Source organism: Manduca sexta, chromosome 12 (genome assembly GCF_014839805.1).
Source record: "Manduca sexta isolate Smith_Timp_Sample1 chromosome 12, JHU_Msex_v1.0, whole genome shotgun sequence".
NCBI classification, from domain to species: Eukaryota; Metazoa; Arthropoda; class Insecta; order Lepidoptera; family Sphingidae; genus Manduca; species Manduca sexta.
In genome coordinates this window covers 11,080,956-11,094,944 of record NC_051126.1, presented here as the reverse complement: position 1 = coordinate 11,094,944, position 13,989 = coordinate 11,080,956, and the positions used below count along the sequence as shown (strand labels likewise).

General features: G+C 36.7%; 3 protein-coding genes across 5 annotated transcripts; 2 read left to right on the top strand and 1 right to left on the bottom strand.

Moving 5' to 3' along the window:
* The first annotated feature begins 1,081 nt into the window (after positions 1 to 1,081).
* On the top strand, positions 1,082 to 5,000 carry LOC115440713 (myrosinase 1). The gene is made up of 6 exons (XM_030165131.2): positions 1,082 to 1,237; positions 2,364 to 2,485; positions 2,554 to 3,224; positions 3,320 to 3,622; positions 3,791 to 4,029; positions 4,622 to 5,000. Exons 1-6 carry the CDS (start codon positions 1,218 to 1,220, stop codon positions 4,779 to 4,781), a joined length of 1,515 nt encoding a protein of 504 aa, XP_030020991.1. The 5' UTR covers positions 1,082 to 1,217; the 3' UTR covers positions 4,782 to 5,000.
* Positions 5,001 to 5,137: 137 nt separating this feature from the next.
* Positions 5,138 to 9,823, bottom strand: LOC115440712 (signal recognition particle subunit SRP68). 3 transcript variants are annotated; one of them, XM_037437716.1, is made up of 7 exons: positions 9,572 to 9,823; positions 8,280 to 8,401; positions 7,438 to 7,665; positions 6,949 to 6,992; positions 6,807 to 6,900; positions 6,412 to 6,542; positions 5,138 to 6,227 (listed from the first exon to the last, which is right to left on the bottom strand). In XM_037437716.1, exons 1-7 carry the CDS (start codon positions 9,669 to 9,671, stop codon positions 5,201 to 5,203), a joined length of 1,746 nt encoding a protein of 581 aa, XP_037293613.1. In that variant the 5' UTR covers positions 9,672 to 9,823; the 3' UTR covers positions 5,138 to 5,200. The 3 variants fall into 3 exon arrangements, with proteins under 3 accessions (XP_037293613.1, XP_037293614.1, XP_030020990.1); XM_037437717.1 differs by having other exon boundaries at positions 6,807 to 6,901; positions 6,956 to 6,992; XM_030165130.2 differs by having other exon boundaries at positions 6,807 to 6,992.
* Positions 9,824 to 10,355: 532 nt separating this feature from the next.
* LOC115440750 (60S ribosomal protein L29) lies at positions 10,356 to 13,058 on the top strand. Its single transcript, XM_030165189.2, has 4 exons — positions 10,356 to 10,453; positions 10,578 to 10,631; positions 10,817 to 10,881; positions 12,900 to 13,058. Exons 2-4 carry the CDS (start codon positions 10,595 to 10,597, stop codon positions 13,017 to 13,019), a joined length of 222 nt encoding a protein of 73 aa, XP_030021049.1. The 5' UTR covers positions 10,356 to 10,453; positions 10,578 to 10,594; the 3' UTR covers positions 13,020 to 13,058.
* The last annotated feature ends 931 nt before the right edge of the window (positions 13,059 to 13,989 follow it).

Sequence of the window (13,989 nt, the reverse complement as noted above, 5' to 3'; positions counted from 1 at the left end):
TTTTTACATATAACAGTCACTGAACTTAAAATATTATCTGCATACATTGATAGGTGAAGTCGAGCCACCATTTTAGTTTTTTACTATCAAAACGAGATGAATTTTCGTGGACCCCCGCTTACGAATTGTGAACTTCCACTTTTCGGTCACAGGAACGTAGACTCTCGTCGACTCCCGTGGACTCCTGGGGGTCCACTTGGGGATCTATAGTCTAGATTTTATCAGAATGTAGTTTGACCTTCAATTGCATAAACACAGTAATGGGCTAAAGACGTGAACATGTGTGTACATAAAGTCTAATAGTAATTTAAATAAACAATAGAAAATATGAACAGAACGAAAGTAGAATTAGCGGTCTTATCGCGATCAGCGATTGCTTCCACACAACATTTTGATGGATTTAGATAATGGGACTCAAACGCGTCTTGTTTATGCTGCCGCAGGCAAAGATGTATTATCAATGATATATTGAATCATTTAAATATTACTGGTCTCGGACCACCACGCTAGCTCAATGACCGAGGTAATGTTTAAAAAAGTAATAAAAATTTTACGTATTTATTAATTTCTAACCGACTTCAAAAAAGGAGGAAGTTGTCAATTCGACGTGTATTTTTTTGTGTTTATTACCTCAGAACTCGGTCATTTATGAACCGATTTAGATAATTATTTTTTTGTTCGAATGAATATACTTCCATATTGGTCCCATAGATGTTTTATCAAAATCGCTGCACTAGTTTGGTTTTAAAATTAAATAACTAGAAAAATTACGCCGTCCAAGTAAACAAAATTGCGAATTTAGCTTTCTTGTGTCGTATTTAATTATGTTTTACGTTGGTTGGTTGAGTCTACTTTTTACATACATGGTAACCAGTATATTTTTTTTATTTTATATAAGTAATGTTAAAATATTTTTAGGTTTTTAGTGGTTTTTGAAGGCTGTATAATATTAATAACGCCTTTTGCACACCGACGTTGCAAAGAAATTTTTAGTTTCAGTTAAAGCAATTAGAAGTGTAATCTACATAAAAAATATGTACTTAAGTATATTACTTTTTAATGGGTTAGTACGGCATAGATTATTTTATCAGCTGTTCATATCAATATCACGATATATCTTGACACTTATAAGTGGGCACAAACACCATCTCTTCAAAAATGGCTTTAACACTGTGGAAACAGTCAAGTCATAGCGTTGGTGGTGGCAACTATATAAAATGAAGACCGGTTTATTATGGTAAGTTATTAAAATATACTTTTAATTTACTATAGCCAAAGAAAGTACGATATTTATATCGCACCCCTAGATTAAGGTGGCCTAACTCAAAACAGATGATTAGTGGGAAACAAATAAAAAAGTTTCGACAACAATATAAAAGACAGTAAATTGAGCCGTCGCCAGTGAGAATTTGTTTTTATTCTACAATTTTGTCTTGTTTTTGTCATAGAGTTACACAGCATGCTTTGGAAGATCGTTTTTTTTACCAAAATTAGAAAATATGTAAATTTTGAGTTGGTCGCTTTAGTTCTAAGTGTCCGATATAATAGTTGACTCGATTTACTGTGGCAATGTTAGGAAAATATTTTAAGGTATCGTAGACGATAGGCTCATAGGATATGACCTAAGTCAACTCTACTGGATATGCAACCCGTTGAAAGTTGACAGGTTACCCTCCTTTCATGAACCCACTTCCTTCGTGTTGGTACAGGACGTAATAATTCTTCTTCAGATTTCGAAGAAACCAACTAGGCTCAGATCACTTATACTGTGTAGGAAATGCAAAATATCGAAATTGGTATAAAACGGAAAGTTTAAATTTCGCTAAAATTTCGCTTTTTATGTAGGTTACGTGTTTTGTTACCGCAGTCCGTGTCGTTGTGCAAAAGGCGTTAATTATCCATTCAGTCATAAGTGAATACTTTTATAATAAAAACTTGTTAATGAAAATTTAAACCGCCTTAAAAACCACTATAAACCAGAACACATTTAACATAACTGGTTACCATTTTGGAGTCGGTGCCTAATTATACTTATAGTTATAATAATATTTAAAAGAGACAATTTATCATTGCCCGCTCAGATTGCCCGAGGCACCATAACCAGGACGCAATTTTGTCCCGTTTGAAAAAAAGGTTGAGTACCTACTGCTGTTCAAGTATTAACTATTAGCATTGTGGCAAACAGAAACATTGGGGTATGATGACCTAATGACGGAAGCAACCAGTAGTGTATATTCAAATGATAGTTTCATGGCTCACCTCGGCTCTCAATTCCCATTTTAAGAAACTTTTGGAGAAGGTTGTTACTCAATTTTTCGTAAAAAAAATAATTTTGAACATAAATATTTTTTTATCATTTACAGTCTCTGTATATTAATAACAATCTGCACATCCGCGTCACATCAAAGGCGCAAATTTCCTGAAGATTTCTTGTTTGGCGTATCAACTGCCGCGTATCAAATCGAAGGCGCTTGGAATGAAGATGGTAAAACTACTGCTATTATAGATACATAACGACACAGCGGGTTTTAAAAATAATATATATATTTCCAGGAAAAGGCGAGAACATTTGGGATTATGGAATCCATAACGGTGTAGGTAATATAGTGGACATGTCAAATGGTGATGTCGCCGCGGATTCCTACCACAACTATGCTAGGGACATCGAAATGATGAGGGAATTGGGCATAGATGTATACCGATTCTCTTTATCTTGGTCGAGATTATTGCCGAGTGGCTTTGCTGATAACATCAACGAAGCAGGAATCGCTTACTACAACCGATTAATAGATGAGTTACTAAAGTATAACATCACCCCCATGGTCACTCTATACCACTGGGATCTGCCACAAAAACTTCAGGAATTGGGTGGGTTCGCTAACCCTCTACTTGGGAACTGGTTTGAGGACTACGCTAGAGTAGTGTTCCGGTCTTTTGGAGACCGAGTTAAACTCTGGATCACCTTTAACGAACCAAGGGAAATATGTCTGGATGGTTATGGCTCTGATAATAAGGCTCCGTTTTTGAATGCTGCGGGTATTGCGGACTATATCTGCGCTAAACACCTTGTGATAGCTCATGCCAAAGCGTACAGACTTTACGTAAATGAGTTTAAGTCGACACAAAAGGGAAAATGTGGCATCACTTTCGGTGTAAGCTCGATTTTGCCGCTTACTGATTCAGAAGAAGACAGACTGGCAGTTGAACTTCGCAGACAGGGCGACGTACGTTTTTTTGTCCATATTTATACATATCTAGTAATATTTGTCACATATAAGTAGGTATAATGAATTATGTATTTGCGAATGTTATTTTTCAGTTGGGAATATACACAAATCCAATTTTCTCTAAAGAAGGAGGGTTCCCTAAAGAATTCGCTGAAAGGGTTGCCATGAAAAGCAGTGAACAGGGTTACCAACGTTCGCGTCTTCCTGAATTTAGTGACAAGGAAAAAGAGTTTGTCCGAGGAACGAGTGATTTCTTCGGTGTGAATCATTACGGTGGATCGTTTCTGTCCGCTACTGATGGCATTGATGACCGTGTCCCGTCACTCAACAATGATGCACCAGTTGCTTACCACACTCCTGATGATTGGCCGAAATCCGTGTCCAGTTGGCTAATGGTAATGTATCAAAACTGAAGCATTATCTGCAGTTCGATGGCGGTCCTTTTTATTTTCCTTAGAACTATAAAAACCATACTAGCTTAAAATTATGAAAATTCTATATCCATTAACATCTTTCTATGCCGGGTACAAATTCCAGACCATAAGAACTTATTTTCCTTCCAGCAAATGCCAAACAGTTTAAATATAACGCTCGCAAGATTGCACGCGGATTACAACAATATTGAATTTTATGTAACCGAAAATGGTTGGTCGACTTACAAAGGTCTGAATGATGACGACAGGGTGCGCTACTTTAGAGCGGCGTGGGAAAGCGCTTTAGATGCCATCGAACACGGCGTCAATCTCAAGGGATATATGGCGTGGAGTCTCATGGACAACTTCGAATGGGCGCAGGGATACAGGTATGTCTTTAGTAGTGTATAGCATCAGGTTATTTTCTTTTGCAGGCGGCAGAAGTGAAACACACCCAAATTTCGCCAGCTAAGCTAGTATATGGTTTACGTATCTAATAGGGGTTCTAATCGCTATAAGATTACACATTAAAGAATTCGAAAAACTAACAATAGTATTTTAAATTTTCAATTTAACGACCAAAGCTTGAACTGAAGAAAATGTGTACAACTGGTAGGTTTCTCATATGTGAGAGTCCGCCTGGGTAGGTACCACCAAGGCCGCCAAGCAGCAGTGTGTAGTCACTTTTGTTTTCCGGGTTAAAGGACGTTGTAGCCAATGTAACTACTGGACATAATGAGACTTATCATCTCATGGGATGGCGACCGCAGTGGAATACCAAACTATTATTTGTAATTGAAGGTGTTGGATGGTGTTTCTACTGTTTATGGTTGTAAAGTATCACTTACCATCAGGCGAACTGCAAGCTCGTCTAGTCATTCAAGAAACAGAAAAAAAATCTACCAATACATAAGGCTAATTCAAATTATATTCACGCAATAATAATGGAGCATTGTACTTAAAATGTTTATGTATTTACAGCGAAAGGTTCGGGCTATATGAAGTAGATTTCGAAGATCCGGCACGAACGCGTACACCGAGGAAATCCGCGTTCATTTACAAGAATTTATTGAAAACACGTTATGTAGACCACGATTATGAACCTGAAAATTATATTATGTCTATCGATGAGGGCCATTAAGACTTTATTGCAATAACAGACGAGTGACGATTTGACCTCAGCTGTACAAAGACTTCTTTATGAGCGATCATCACCACAGGGTTCCTTTTTAATATTATACTAAGGGCTATTTTTTCTAAAATCAAATTCAAATAAATTAAAATCAATCAAAACAAATCAAAATCATCAAAATTTATCCAATAAACTATAGCTTGACTTACTATGAAAGTGAGACAAAACGACTTCATATGTATACAAATGTCATTTTTAATTTGTTTGTACTTTGTCCTATGAAAAAATATCTGATTGAATAATTAGCCCTAAGTTGTACAAACTGTTTTATTAGTGTATATAATGTAAATTAAATAAAATTGATATCATAAAATCCAAAACTTTTATTGCGAACCCTAAGCAATTTCCAACCAATGAACAAAATGATACTATTTATCACTCTTGCCCCAACCAAGGAAGCCTTTGACGAGGCCGGTGATACCAGCGCCTTGCTTCTTATTGTCAGCGGCACCAGTCTTGTCGTCCAGGTTCGGAAACTCGACGAAATTACACGCCAAGTCGAAGAACAATGGTTTGCAAGGAATGGCCTCCATTGGGGGAGGTATTTTGTATATATTAGGGTTCTTGGTGAGCACCTGAGTGTCCTCGCGGTACTCGTCGAGACGGTCCACAAGAGGCTTCTTGTCTTTGTACGCTTTACCGCTGGAGTACTTACTCTCTTCGTCGTCCTCATCATCCTCCAAAACAGAATCGGCGTGGACTTCAAACTTGCAGCTCTCTATATTCTGCTTCAGGGTCTTCAGTTTGTCCACAAGTCGGATATCATCAAGCTTGATGTTAAGCGAGTCGGCGGTGTAGAGGCTGCACCTTTCTAGCATCGCTAGGGCCTCCCTGAAGCGCCTCAAGCCGGTCAGTACCTGAGCGATGTAGTAGCATCTGAACGCGCGGTACGCCTTCATCTGAATCTCGATCTCATTCTGATAAGCCGCATCGTTCTCGAAGCCGGGCAGCTGCTGCAGCTCGGTGAAGTTCTGCAGAATGATCTCGTAGAGGCGCGTGAGGTCGTGAGGCCGCACCTTCTTGCCATCAATGGGCGTGTTGTTCGCGCGCGCCTCCTCCGCTTGTTGCACCAGCAAGTTGTTCCTCTCCACAGTACGCACCAGGCGCAAGTACATCAAGTATGACAGCAAGTAATTGATGCTGGACATTTGACTCTCAGACGCAGTTTTTAACTTGGGATCGTTCTTGATCTCGTCTTTGATTGCCGATATGGCATCCTTGCAGTCCATGAGGATGTTCTCTAAGATGTCGATTTTGGCCTGAATAGTCTCCGCGTTGGCCACAGACTTGTCCAAGTCCTGCAGCGCGATGAGGAACAGACGAACCTTCTCTGGTCTGACGGTAACGCGACGTCCGCGCCATTCTACTTCATGCATTACTCCCGAACGCGATTCCCTGCAAAAATAAATGTGAATAATAAGAGAGAGAGTCAAAGTGCAAAAAAGCAATTTAAAATATAACCACTAAGGTTTATTTTAGTTTATATATAATAACATTATTTTAAGTAGTACTGGTAAAATAACCAACTAACATAGACTAGTCGCAGTCGCATATTACATAAAAAATATATAGCACGTACTTAGCCTGTGCCATAAGCGAGTCCAAGTTCTCGATGAGTCCCTGTCCGCGCATGGCGACCAGGTCTCCGGCCGCGGACTCGTCGCCGATGTTGTAAGCGCAGTAACGGAGACTCGGCTTCAACTCTTCTAGCTATATTACATAGAAATATTTAAATTGCATATGAAATATGTATATTTCATGGAGTTTTATTTCTATAGGGTATACAAATAGTTATATATTATAAAATAGCTTTTAAAGTGAGATATGTAATTTAGTTCAATATAATGTAGTGTTGCCAAACTTTAGACATTTCGGCATTCAATTGTTACCAGAATTATGACGACTTGCATTCGTTATAATATTTATATCCGTATACAATGTTGAGTTCCAATAGTACGTTATTAGTTTGGTTACCTTCTGCTTGTAGACCTGTCGCTCGTCGTCAGGCAGCGCGTGGCACAGGTTGTCGAGCACGAGGCGGGCGCGCTGCAGGCTGTCGGCGGCGGCGCGCCACTGCGCCAGCTCGAGCAGCAGCGCGCCGCCGAGCCACGCCGCGTACGCGCCCGCCTCCAGCTGCGTGCGAGCGTCGCACGCGCCGCTCTGCAACACACACACATACACGCGTGCGCAACCACTACTGACGTCGTGGATCGTTCCTTTCTCGCTACTCGTATGAAATATATCTCATTATTTTTGCCGTATAAATTGTTAGCAAAAATTTACATTTCTTTAAAGCACTGTTAGAATTTCATCAAATTATCGCGGCACACGTGACAATGTTTCACAGGTGTGTGTTTTATTTCTACAAGTAGTTTATTACGTGTCATGTAATACTACTATTTGTATGTGAACCATGGCAATCACACACCTCTAGGTAATATATTTATGTAATTGTGCCCTTAGCATTGCTAATATCCATAAGTGCCTCTTACCACTCAACCCGCCAATGTAAGCAATAAAAAATGAACTTATCAAGAAATCTCAATTAGCTTTACGTTATAACGAATAACATAAGATTCACTATTAGTTATTTATTTGTCCTCACCTCACAGAGTTGCAACAGCATTTGTGCGTGAGAGTAAGCTTTCTTCAAACGCGATACAAGATGGAATTTCTTCCTGGGTTCGGTGTTCGCTTCCTGGCGCAGCTGCATGGCGTGCGCCCATGCTCTCTCCGCTTGCAGGAGCGGTATATAAAGCAGGCGGTTCTCCGCATTGGTTCCTGTTAGATGGGTCGTTGTGACGTCACGACGACGATAATGCCTTCTGTCACCCTGGGAATTCAAAAATATTATGTACAAGTAACTCAAGGCACATATTATTCTATGTAATAAAATGGTCGCATTGGCTTCTATTGCTAATTATATTTACACATCACCCTATACTATATTGTGGTATATGTTTATTCTTGATATAATAAAAACAACAAAACAATTTAATATTATTCTCCATGTAAAAATAATATAGTTTATCATAAATTGTTTATGATATAAAGGGTCATTTTGACATTACATGACAAAATGTAACAAATTACACATCTTTACCTTTACTAACACTGCAATGAAAATCATCCAAGAATAAAGAATATTAACGACAAAATACCAGTTTTAGTTTTTTGATGTTTTTTTATACAGCATGTGAGTGAGTGTAATGACTGTAAGTGTGATGTTGTCGCCCTCACGAATTTTCTCAAAGTAATAGTATTCGAATTAAGGCATGTAAAATTAAAGTAATTTTTTATTTATTTTTATTTTGTTCGAAAATTACACTTTTTTATTTTACGTCTATGGTATGAGTAACTTATTGCAAAATGTTATTAAGAAGTGTGTGATTTCATATAGCAATGTCAAAATGACCTTATATGCAATCTTAAAAATAATTAACAAACCTGCGGGATCTTGAGCACTTTGCGCAGCCTCCGGAGGCGGCGCGAGCAGTAGCCGCGGTACCGTTGATAGTCCGCGTGTCGCAGGCCATGCTGTTGCTGACTGTCCTTCGTTATACGGAATACTAAACAGCTGGTCAAGGAATCATTTCACAAAAAATAATTATGCATTATTGTTAGTATAGTTGTATGCCACAGTCTTAACAATATGAAATGATTAGGTTGTCATCATTTATAATTTCACAAAATAACTTTCTTGTAAGTATCAAATAAAAAACCTATCACAAACTTGATAAAGATAGCAATTCCAACAATGTAGACTGCAGACACCTGTTGCTTATGACAGTAAAACCCCAATGACATGGGACATCACTGGCATACATATAGGACTATATACTGCATATGTACAAAGTATAACAGAATTACAGTAAAACATAATATGGTGTTATTCTTGGCTGACATGAACGCCAATGAAATAGAGCTCCAGGTTATGCAAAATGGACGCATCTAGTAAATATCCTTGGTATAAGACCAGCTATACTCAACTACACTACACTGGTGTTTGGCGATGCAACATAAATGAGTAAGACAGTCTTCGGATAATATGTTGCATGTGTCACACATGCATTGACCCCATAAAAACACAACTATTATGGGAGCCAGTCAAAGTGTTAATTGTTTTATGGAAATCAATCAGCATAATCTATAAATCAATATTAATATCAGCAACATGACTAGTGGCGTAGCAGTGTCTGTAATGTGACCAGTGGCAGTTATAGCCAATATGAGAACCTGGGCAGGAGCAAAAAAAATAAAGAAAATCCCTATTTTAACTTTTTGTTTGTTAAAAAAGTTTTCACAGAGTAGTGACGTCAAGAGGTAATGGGAGCCTGCACTGCAATTGATAACTAATCGACTACAGTTACTTCTACTGAATATTAAGGAATAATTAACCTATCCTACAAACTTTCTAGTAAAAACATATGTTTTCACAATTGTATTTGCATCAAACGATAGGTTTGATGGTAAAATGTTCTATTACATTTTGGGATATAATGTGTGAGTTTAAAGTAATGTTAGACGAAATTCTTTAAATACTAACATACATTGTATTCATGCTTTTGGATTAAAAAGTCTGTGAAGTAAGGCATGACAGGGGCTAATGTGTGACTTGAAAACATATTTTTAAGCGTTGCATATATACTACATTAGAAATATATTAATAATAAAATGATTCTACGAATTGGAATATATTTTCATTTATAGGTATTTTAGAACCAATTTTGTAAGGATACTTTCTAACGTCAGGAGCTTTGGAGATTTAACGCCATCCTTTTCAATTTCTTCAGTAGGTGCTGTTTTCGCATCACCGGCGTCACCCTCCAGAACCACCATAATGATGAAAGATGAACTAATTAATTTTTATTTACAATTTTATTGATTATATTCCACAAGTACACTAAAATTGTGGATCCACGACACGATTTTACTAAAGTGTTCCAGCACAGATCAACGAAAAAGGTATGTAAACTGAATGTCTCCCTTACACTCACTACAAATAAAAAAGAATACCATAAAATCATGCTTAAAATATAAACTACACATAGAGACCTGTCATATGCAGTGAAACGTCATCAGCTGTACATCAAAGATTTCGTTTTATTTTTTTACTTATTGTAAAGGAACTCTAGTCTATACAGACGAAACTTACGAAAGCGTTAGGATTCTCGCAGGAGTTTCCCGTCTTTATTTTGTATAATTTTACTGAGAGTATTATATTTCATAACTATAGAATAAGGTTACATCTCGAATAAAATTTATATTATTATCTACGACTATGTTGATATACGATAGGCGTATTCATAATTTGTAAAGCTACCTTTAGACAAACAAACTACCCTTCTTATTTATTTATTACAAATTGAATAGTATAACTTCTTTATGGATTATATATTTTTTAATTATATTATTTTTTCAGTTATTTAATTCGTTTTAAAATAATAAGGATTTACAATAGATAGGTATATCCATTTTATCGATCAAAGCTTTTTAGCAATTTGCTAGTCTGAGGCTACCTTAATATTGATCTTGAAATGTCAACAACTGTCATTGTCAATCTGCCTGCGTCAACTGTCAACAAAACTGTCCTTTTCTCTCTTTCCCTCTGCCGACTTGAGGTTAGTGTCGGGACTTTATTTCGAAAAATATCCGTGAAATCCAGAGATTATCAATAATTCATTACATCGCCCTGTGTTGTTACTGTGGTTTTTCATCTTAATAAATATATATTTTTCATTACAGGATAAAATTATTACAAAATGGCAAAGTCAAAGAACCACACAAATCATAACCAAAGTGAGTAAATAAGTAATTTATACTTAACCATATTTTTATTCTCTTAGTATTTGTAGGGTATATTTGTTAACTGCAGGCAAATTATAAAAGGATTTATTTAAAAAATGTGGTTACTAAGATTTGTTTACATTCCATGACAAGATTTCGTTTGTGACAAGTAAACAGTGAAGTGTATATTTTTTCAGACCGCAAGGCTCACAGAAATGGTATCAAAAAGCCTACGAAGGTCAGGCACGAGTCTACTCTTGGGGTAAGTTGATTTTTTCTTCTTGCGAATAATACATAGAAAACAGTGATTGTGGCAAAATTCCATAAACAGACATTGCAATGATAATAATTACAATTACTCAGAATATATATTTTCCTCTTTGTGGTTTTGTAAACATATCATTGTATTGAGTCATTAGAAGTCATCCTTTACTGAAATAATTCTGGCCTGTAGCCCTAATTATATTCAAATAAATTGTTATTCTGTGCACATCTATTATTACCAATAAAATTTGACTGAAATATAATTAGTTTAAGTTATTAATAATTAGTTTTGTTTTTACACATACTTGTATGGGATATATGGCATAGAATGACATAATGGCTGCTTATAGTAAAATATTGCTGGCAATGATCAATAGAATACTGTAACACTTAGCCCATCCTCTGCCATGCATAAGTAGTAGCAATGTGGCATTGTTTGCAAAAGCTTTCCATTAGGAAAGACCATGCCTCATCTACTATAGGTGAAAGTTTTAGATGTTTTCAAATCTTAATAAGACTGATTTTTTTGTGGATAGTATCTTAAAACAAGTCTAGTTTGTTTATGCGGGAAGGAATGGCCTCACCATTGTGTTTAGACCGGGCTTTCAGGAATCACACCTGTAAAGTGGGGTTGTGGACTTGGGAAGTCTTGGGTTCAATTCTCAGATTGGACAATGCTTGTAGAATTTTTTTACACATTTTGCCCTGGATTTGCATTGGTATTTGTCCAGAATTTGATTCTCCAGGGGAGAGTTGATGTTGGCAAACTGTTAGTCATAAAAACTAAGTAAAGTCGATACTGCATAATGTGATCCAGTTTATACTGACAGACCTATATTGGAATACCGTAAAGCAAGATTGGTACTTTTTAAAGGTGTGTAGGGCTTACCATTATAATACAGTTGTTGATAACTTGCAACTAAACAATGGATTGGAAATAGTTTTTTTTTTTCAGTTGCTTTTATCACCACAATTTGTTGTTCCTCTACTAAATAAATAATTTTGTGATCTCTCAGTTCTCTATGAAATTATGTAGGCTTTGGCTTGTGACTGGCTGTATATTTTTCTCACATATTATAGAAACATGACTAGGATCAAAGTCAGAAGTACTTATGCATTTATCAAAACACACTATTTAATAAAAAAAACATAACATACAAACAGACTGCTTCAGTGGAGTAGTTGTACTACGGTTTGACTGCAGTGCTGAGGTCTTGGGTTCGAACCCGGGTCAGGTGGTGTTATTGAGATATTTTACTTCGTCATATTCGGCAATTCATGTCGAATATGGCGATAGGCTTGCCTCCTATCACATCATGGGACAGAATAATCACGGCTTAAAGTGGGTACACCAGTATCTCTGCCGACTCTTTCAGAGACTAAAAGCTTGCAGGTGTATGTACTAGTGATGTGCTGGATGTTTAACAAAGTATTTCGTTGGATACCAATCCAAATATGAATTTTGGTGTGGGTGGCTTGTATGTATTGAAAATGAATAAGGTAATGATTTCTTATGTTTACGCGAATGTTAGACATTGAAATTAAACTAATTTAAATTTAAATCAGAACCCAAAAGACCGGCTGCCAGACTTCAAGACACTGTGAGCTCATTCTGCGTAGATCGGACCACCAACAGCTAAAATTTAAAAAATTTAAAAAAGTTGTATAATTGTAAAATGTAGGTAGATATTGTAACTTTGACTTTACGGATGAACAACACCTCAGTCCCCCCCGTGACCATGAAGGCTGCAAAGTCTTCGAAACGTCGGGAGAAAATAAAATACTAGCACCGCGATAGAATCCGAAAATTAGTTTAATTTCAATGAATAAGGTAAAAGATCTATTAAACATCTGCAGAAAAAGTAATGGATACGGAGCTTTCTTTTCCCTGTGATATCCACGGATACTTATATCCAGAACATCACTAGTATGTACTTTGTAAATCATAAAGTCTACAACAGTAGTAAATTTCATTCAATGATTTGATTAGCTAACATATTTTCATCAAATTTACAGATGGACCCCAAATTCTTGAGGAACCAGAGGTTCTCCAAGAAAGGTAATCTGAAGCCAGCTAAGCAGCTGGCGCGGGCTGCCGAGAGGAAGGCTGTAAGAGAAGCCAAGGCCAAGAAATGAACATCTAGTTTATAAGGAATTAAAAAAAACTAAAATCTATATGGATTTTTATTTATCATTTCGTCTCTGATATAAAATTCTTACGAATTTATATAAAACAATTTGATTATAAATTATAGGTATGTATCGTATGTAATATAATTTATAATGAAATCGTTTTATATAAATAAGTAGGGATTATATTTTTAAAAGGAATAATATAAGAAGTCCTGCTTCATTGCCAATCTATATGACATATGGCCTATAAAAATATAGAATTATCCACATGCACTTAGACTGAGAGTGTCGATAGCCTATGTTAAATCGCTCTTTTTACAATAAACATACTTAATAGAAAAATAATTACAGAATACAATTTTAGACATTTCTTGACAACGTCCTACCAAAAAGAATAATAGAATCATAGATAATACACTAATATAGGAAAATAGAATAGTCGCCGCGTGACATATCTTCTCTTCTGCCAGCCTGCTCGCGCAGCTGAATACTTCCGGAAACGCCCCATGCGGCTAGGATAGCGGCGCAACAGCTAGTTAGTTGTGAAACGGCAGGTTCATATCCCAAGGGCACACACCTCCGAAATTTAAAAAAATTGTGTTTATTCTTTTTAAATTATCGATTGCTTTAACAGAAACAAAACTTTAAGGAAAACATCGCGAGGAAACCTTTATATCTGAGAAGTTTTCTAGTCTACTAATCCGCACTAGGCCAGCGTGGTGGACTAAGCCCTACTCCCTTACAATAGCTGACATATTGACTGAAGAAAATATTCATTATTACAGTTTGCTAATCCTTACATTTTAAATCCAATTACCATCCAATACAATTAGTTTCATAATAAAAACCATAGATTGAAGCAATACCGGAGGACAGCCGGCCTAGCATGCGCATCACGAGATATCTCGATAACGAGAGTAGACAAATTGTCGATGTCGATTAATATCTCGTTTTCTCTAACATGCGCACCACG

Coding starts and splice junctions, on each gene's coding strand:
- LOC115440713 (XM_030165131.2), top strand. CDS start 1,218: ATGAAGACCGGTTTATTATG. Junction 1,238..2,363: donor ATGAAGACCGGTTTATTATG/GTAAGTTATTAA, acceptor TATCATTTACAG/TCTCTGTATATTAATAACAA. Junction 2,486..2,553: donor AGGCGCTTGGAATGAAGATG/GTAAAACTACTG, acceptor ATATATTTCCAG/GAAAAGGCGAGAACATTTGG.
- LOC115440712 (XM_030165130.2), bottom strand. CDS start 9,671: ATGGTGGTTCTGGAGGGTGACGCCGGTGATGCGAAAACAGCACCTACT. Junction 7,666..8,279: donor AAGTGCTCAAGATCCCGCAG/GTTTGTTAATTA, acceptor TTGAATTCCCAG/GGTGACAGAAGGCATTATCG. Junction 6,993..7,437: donor TGCTGTTGCAACTCTGTGAG/GTGAGGACAAAT, acceptor TGTGTGTTGCAG/AGCGGCGCGTGCGACGCTCG.
- LOC115440750 (XM_030165189.2), top strand. CDS start 10,595: ATGGCAAAGTCAAAGAACCACACAAATCATAACCAAA. Junction 10,632..10,816: donor CCACACAAATCATAACCAAA/GTGAGTAAATAA, acceptor ATATTTTTTCAG/ACCGCAAGGCTCACAGAAAT. Junction 10,882..12,899: donor GGCACGAGTCTACTCTTGGG/GTAAGTTGATTT, acceptor TCAAATTTACAG/ATGGACCCCAAATTCTTGAG.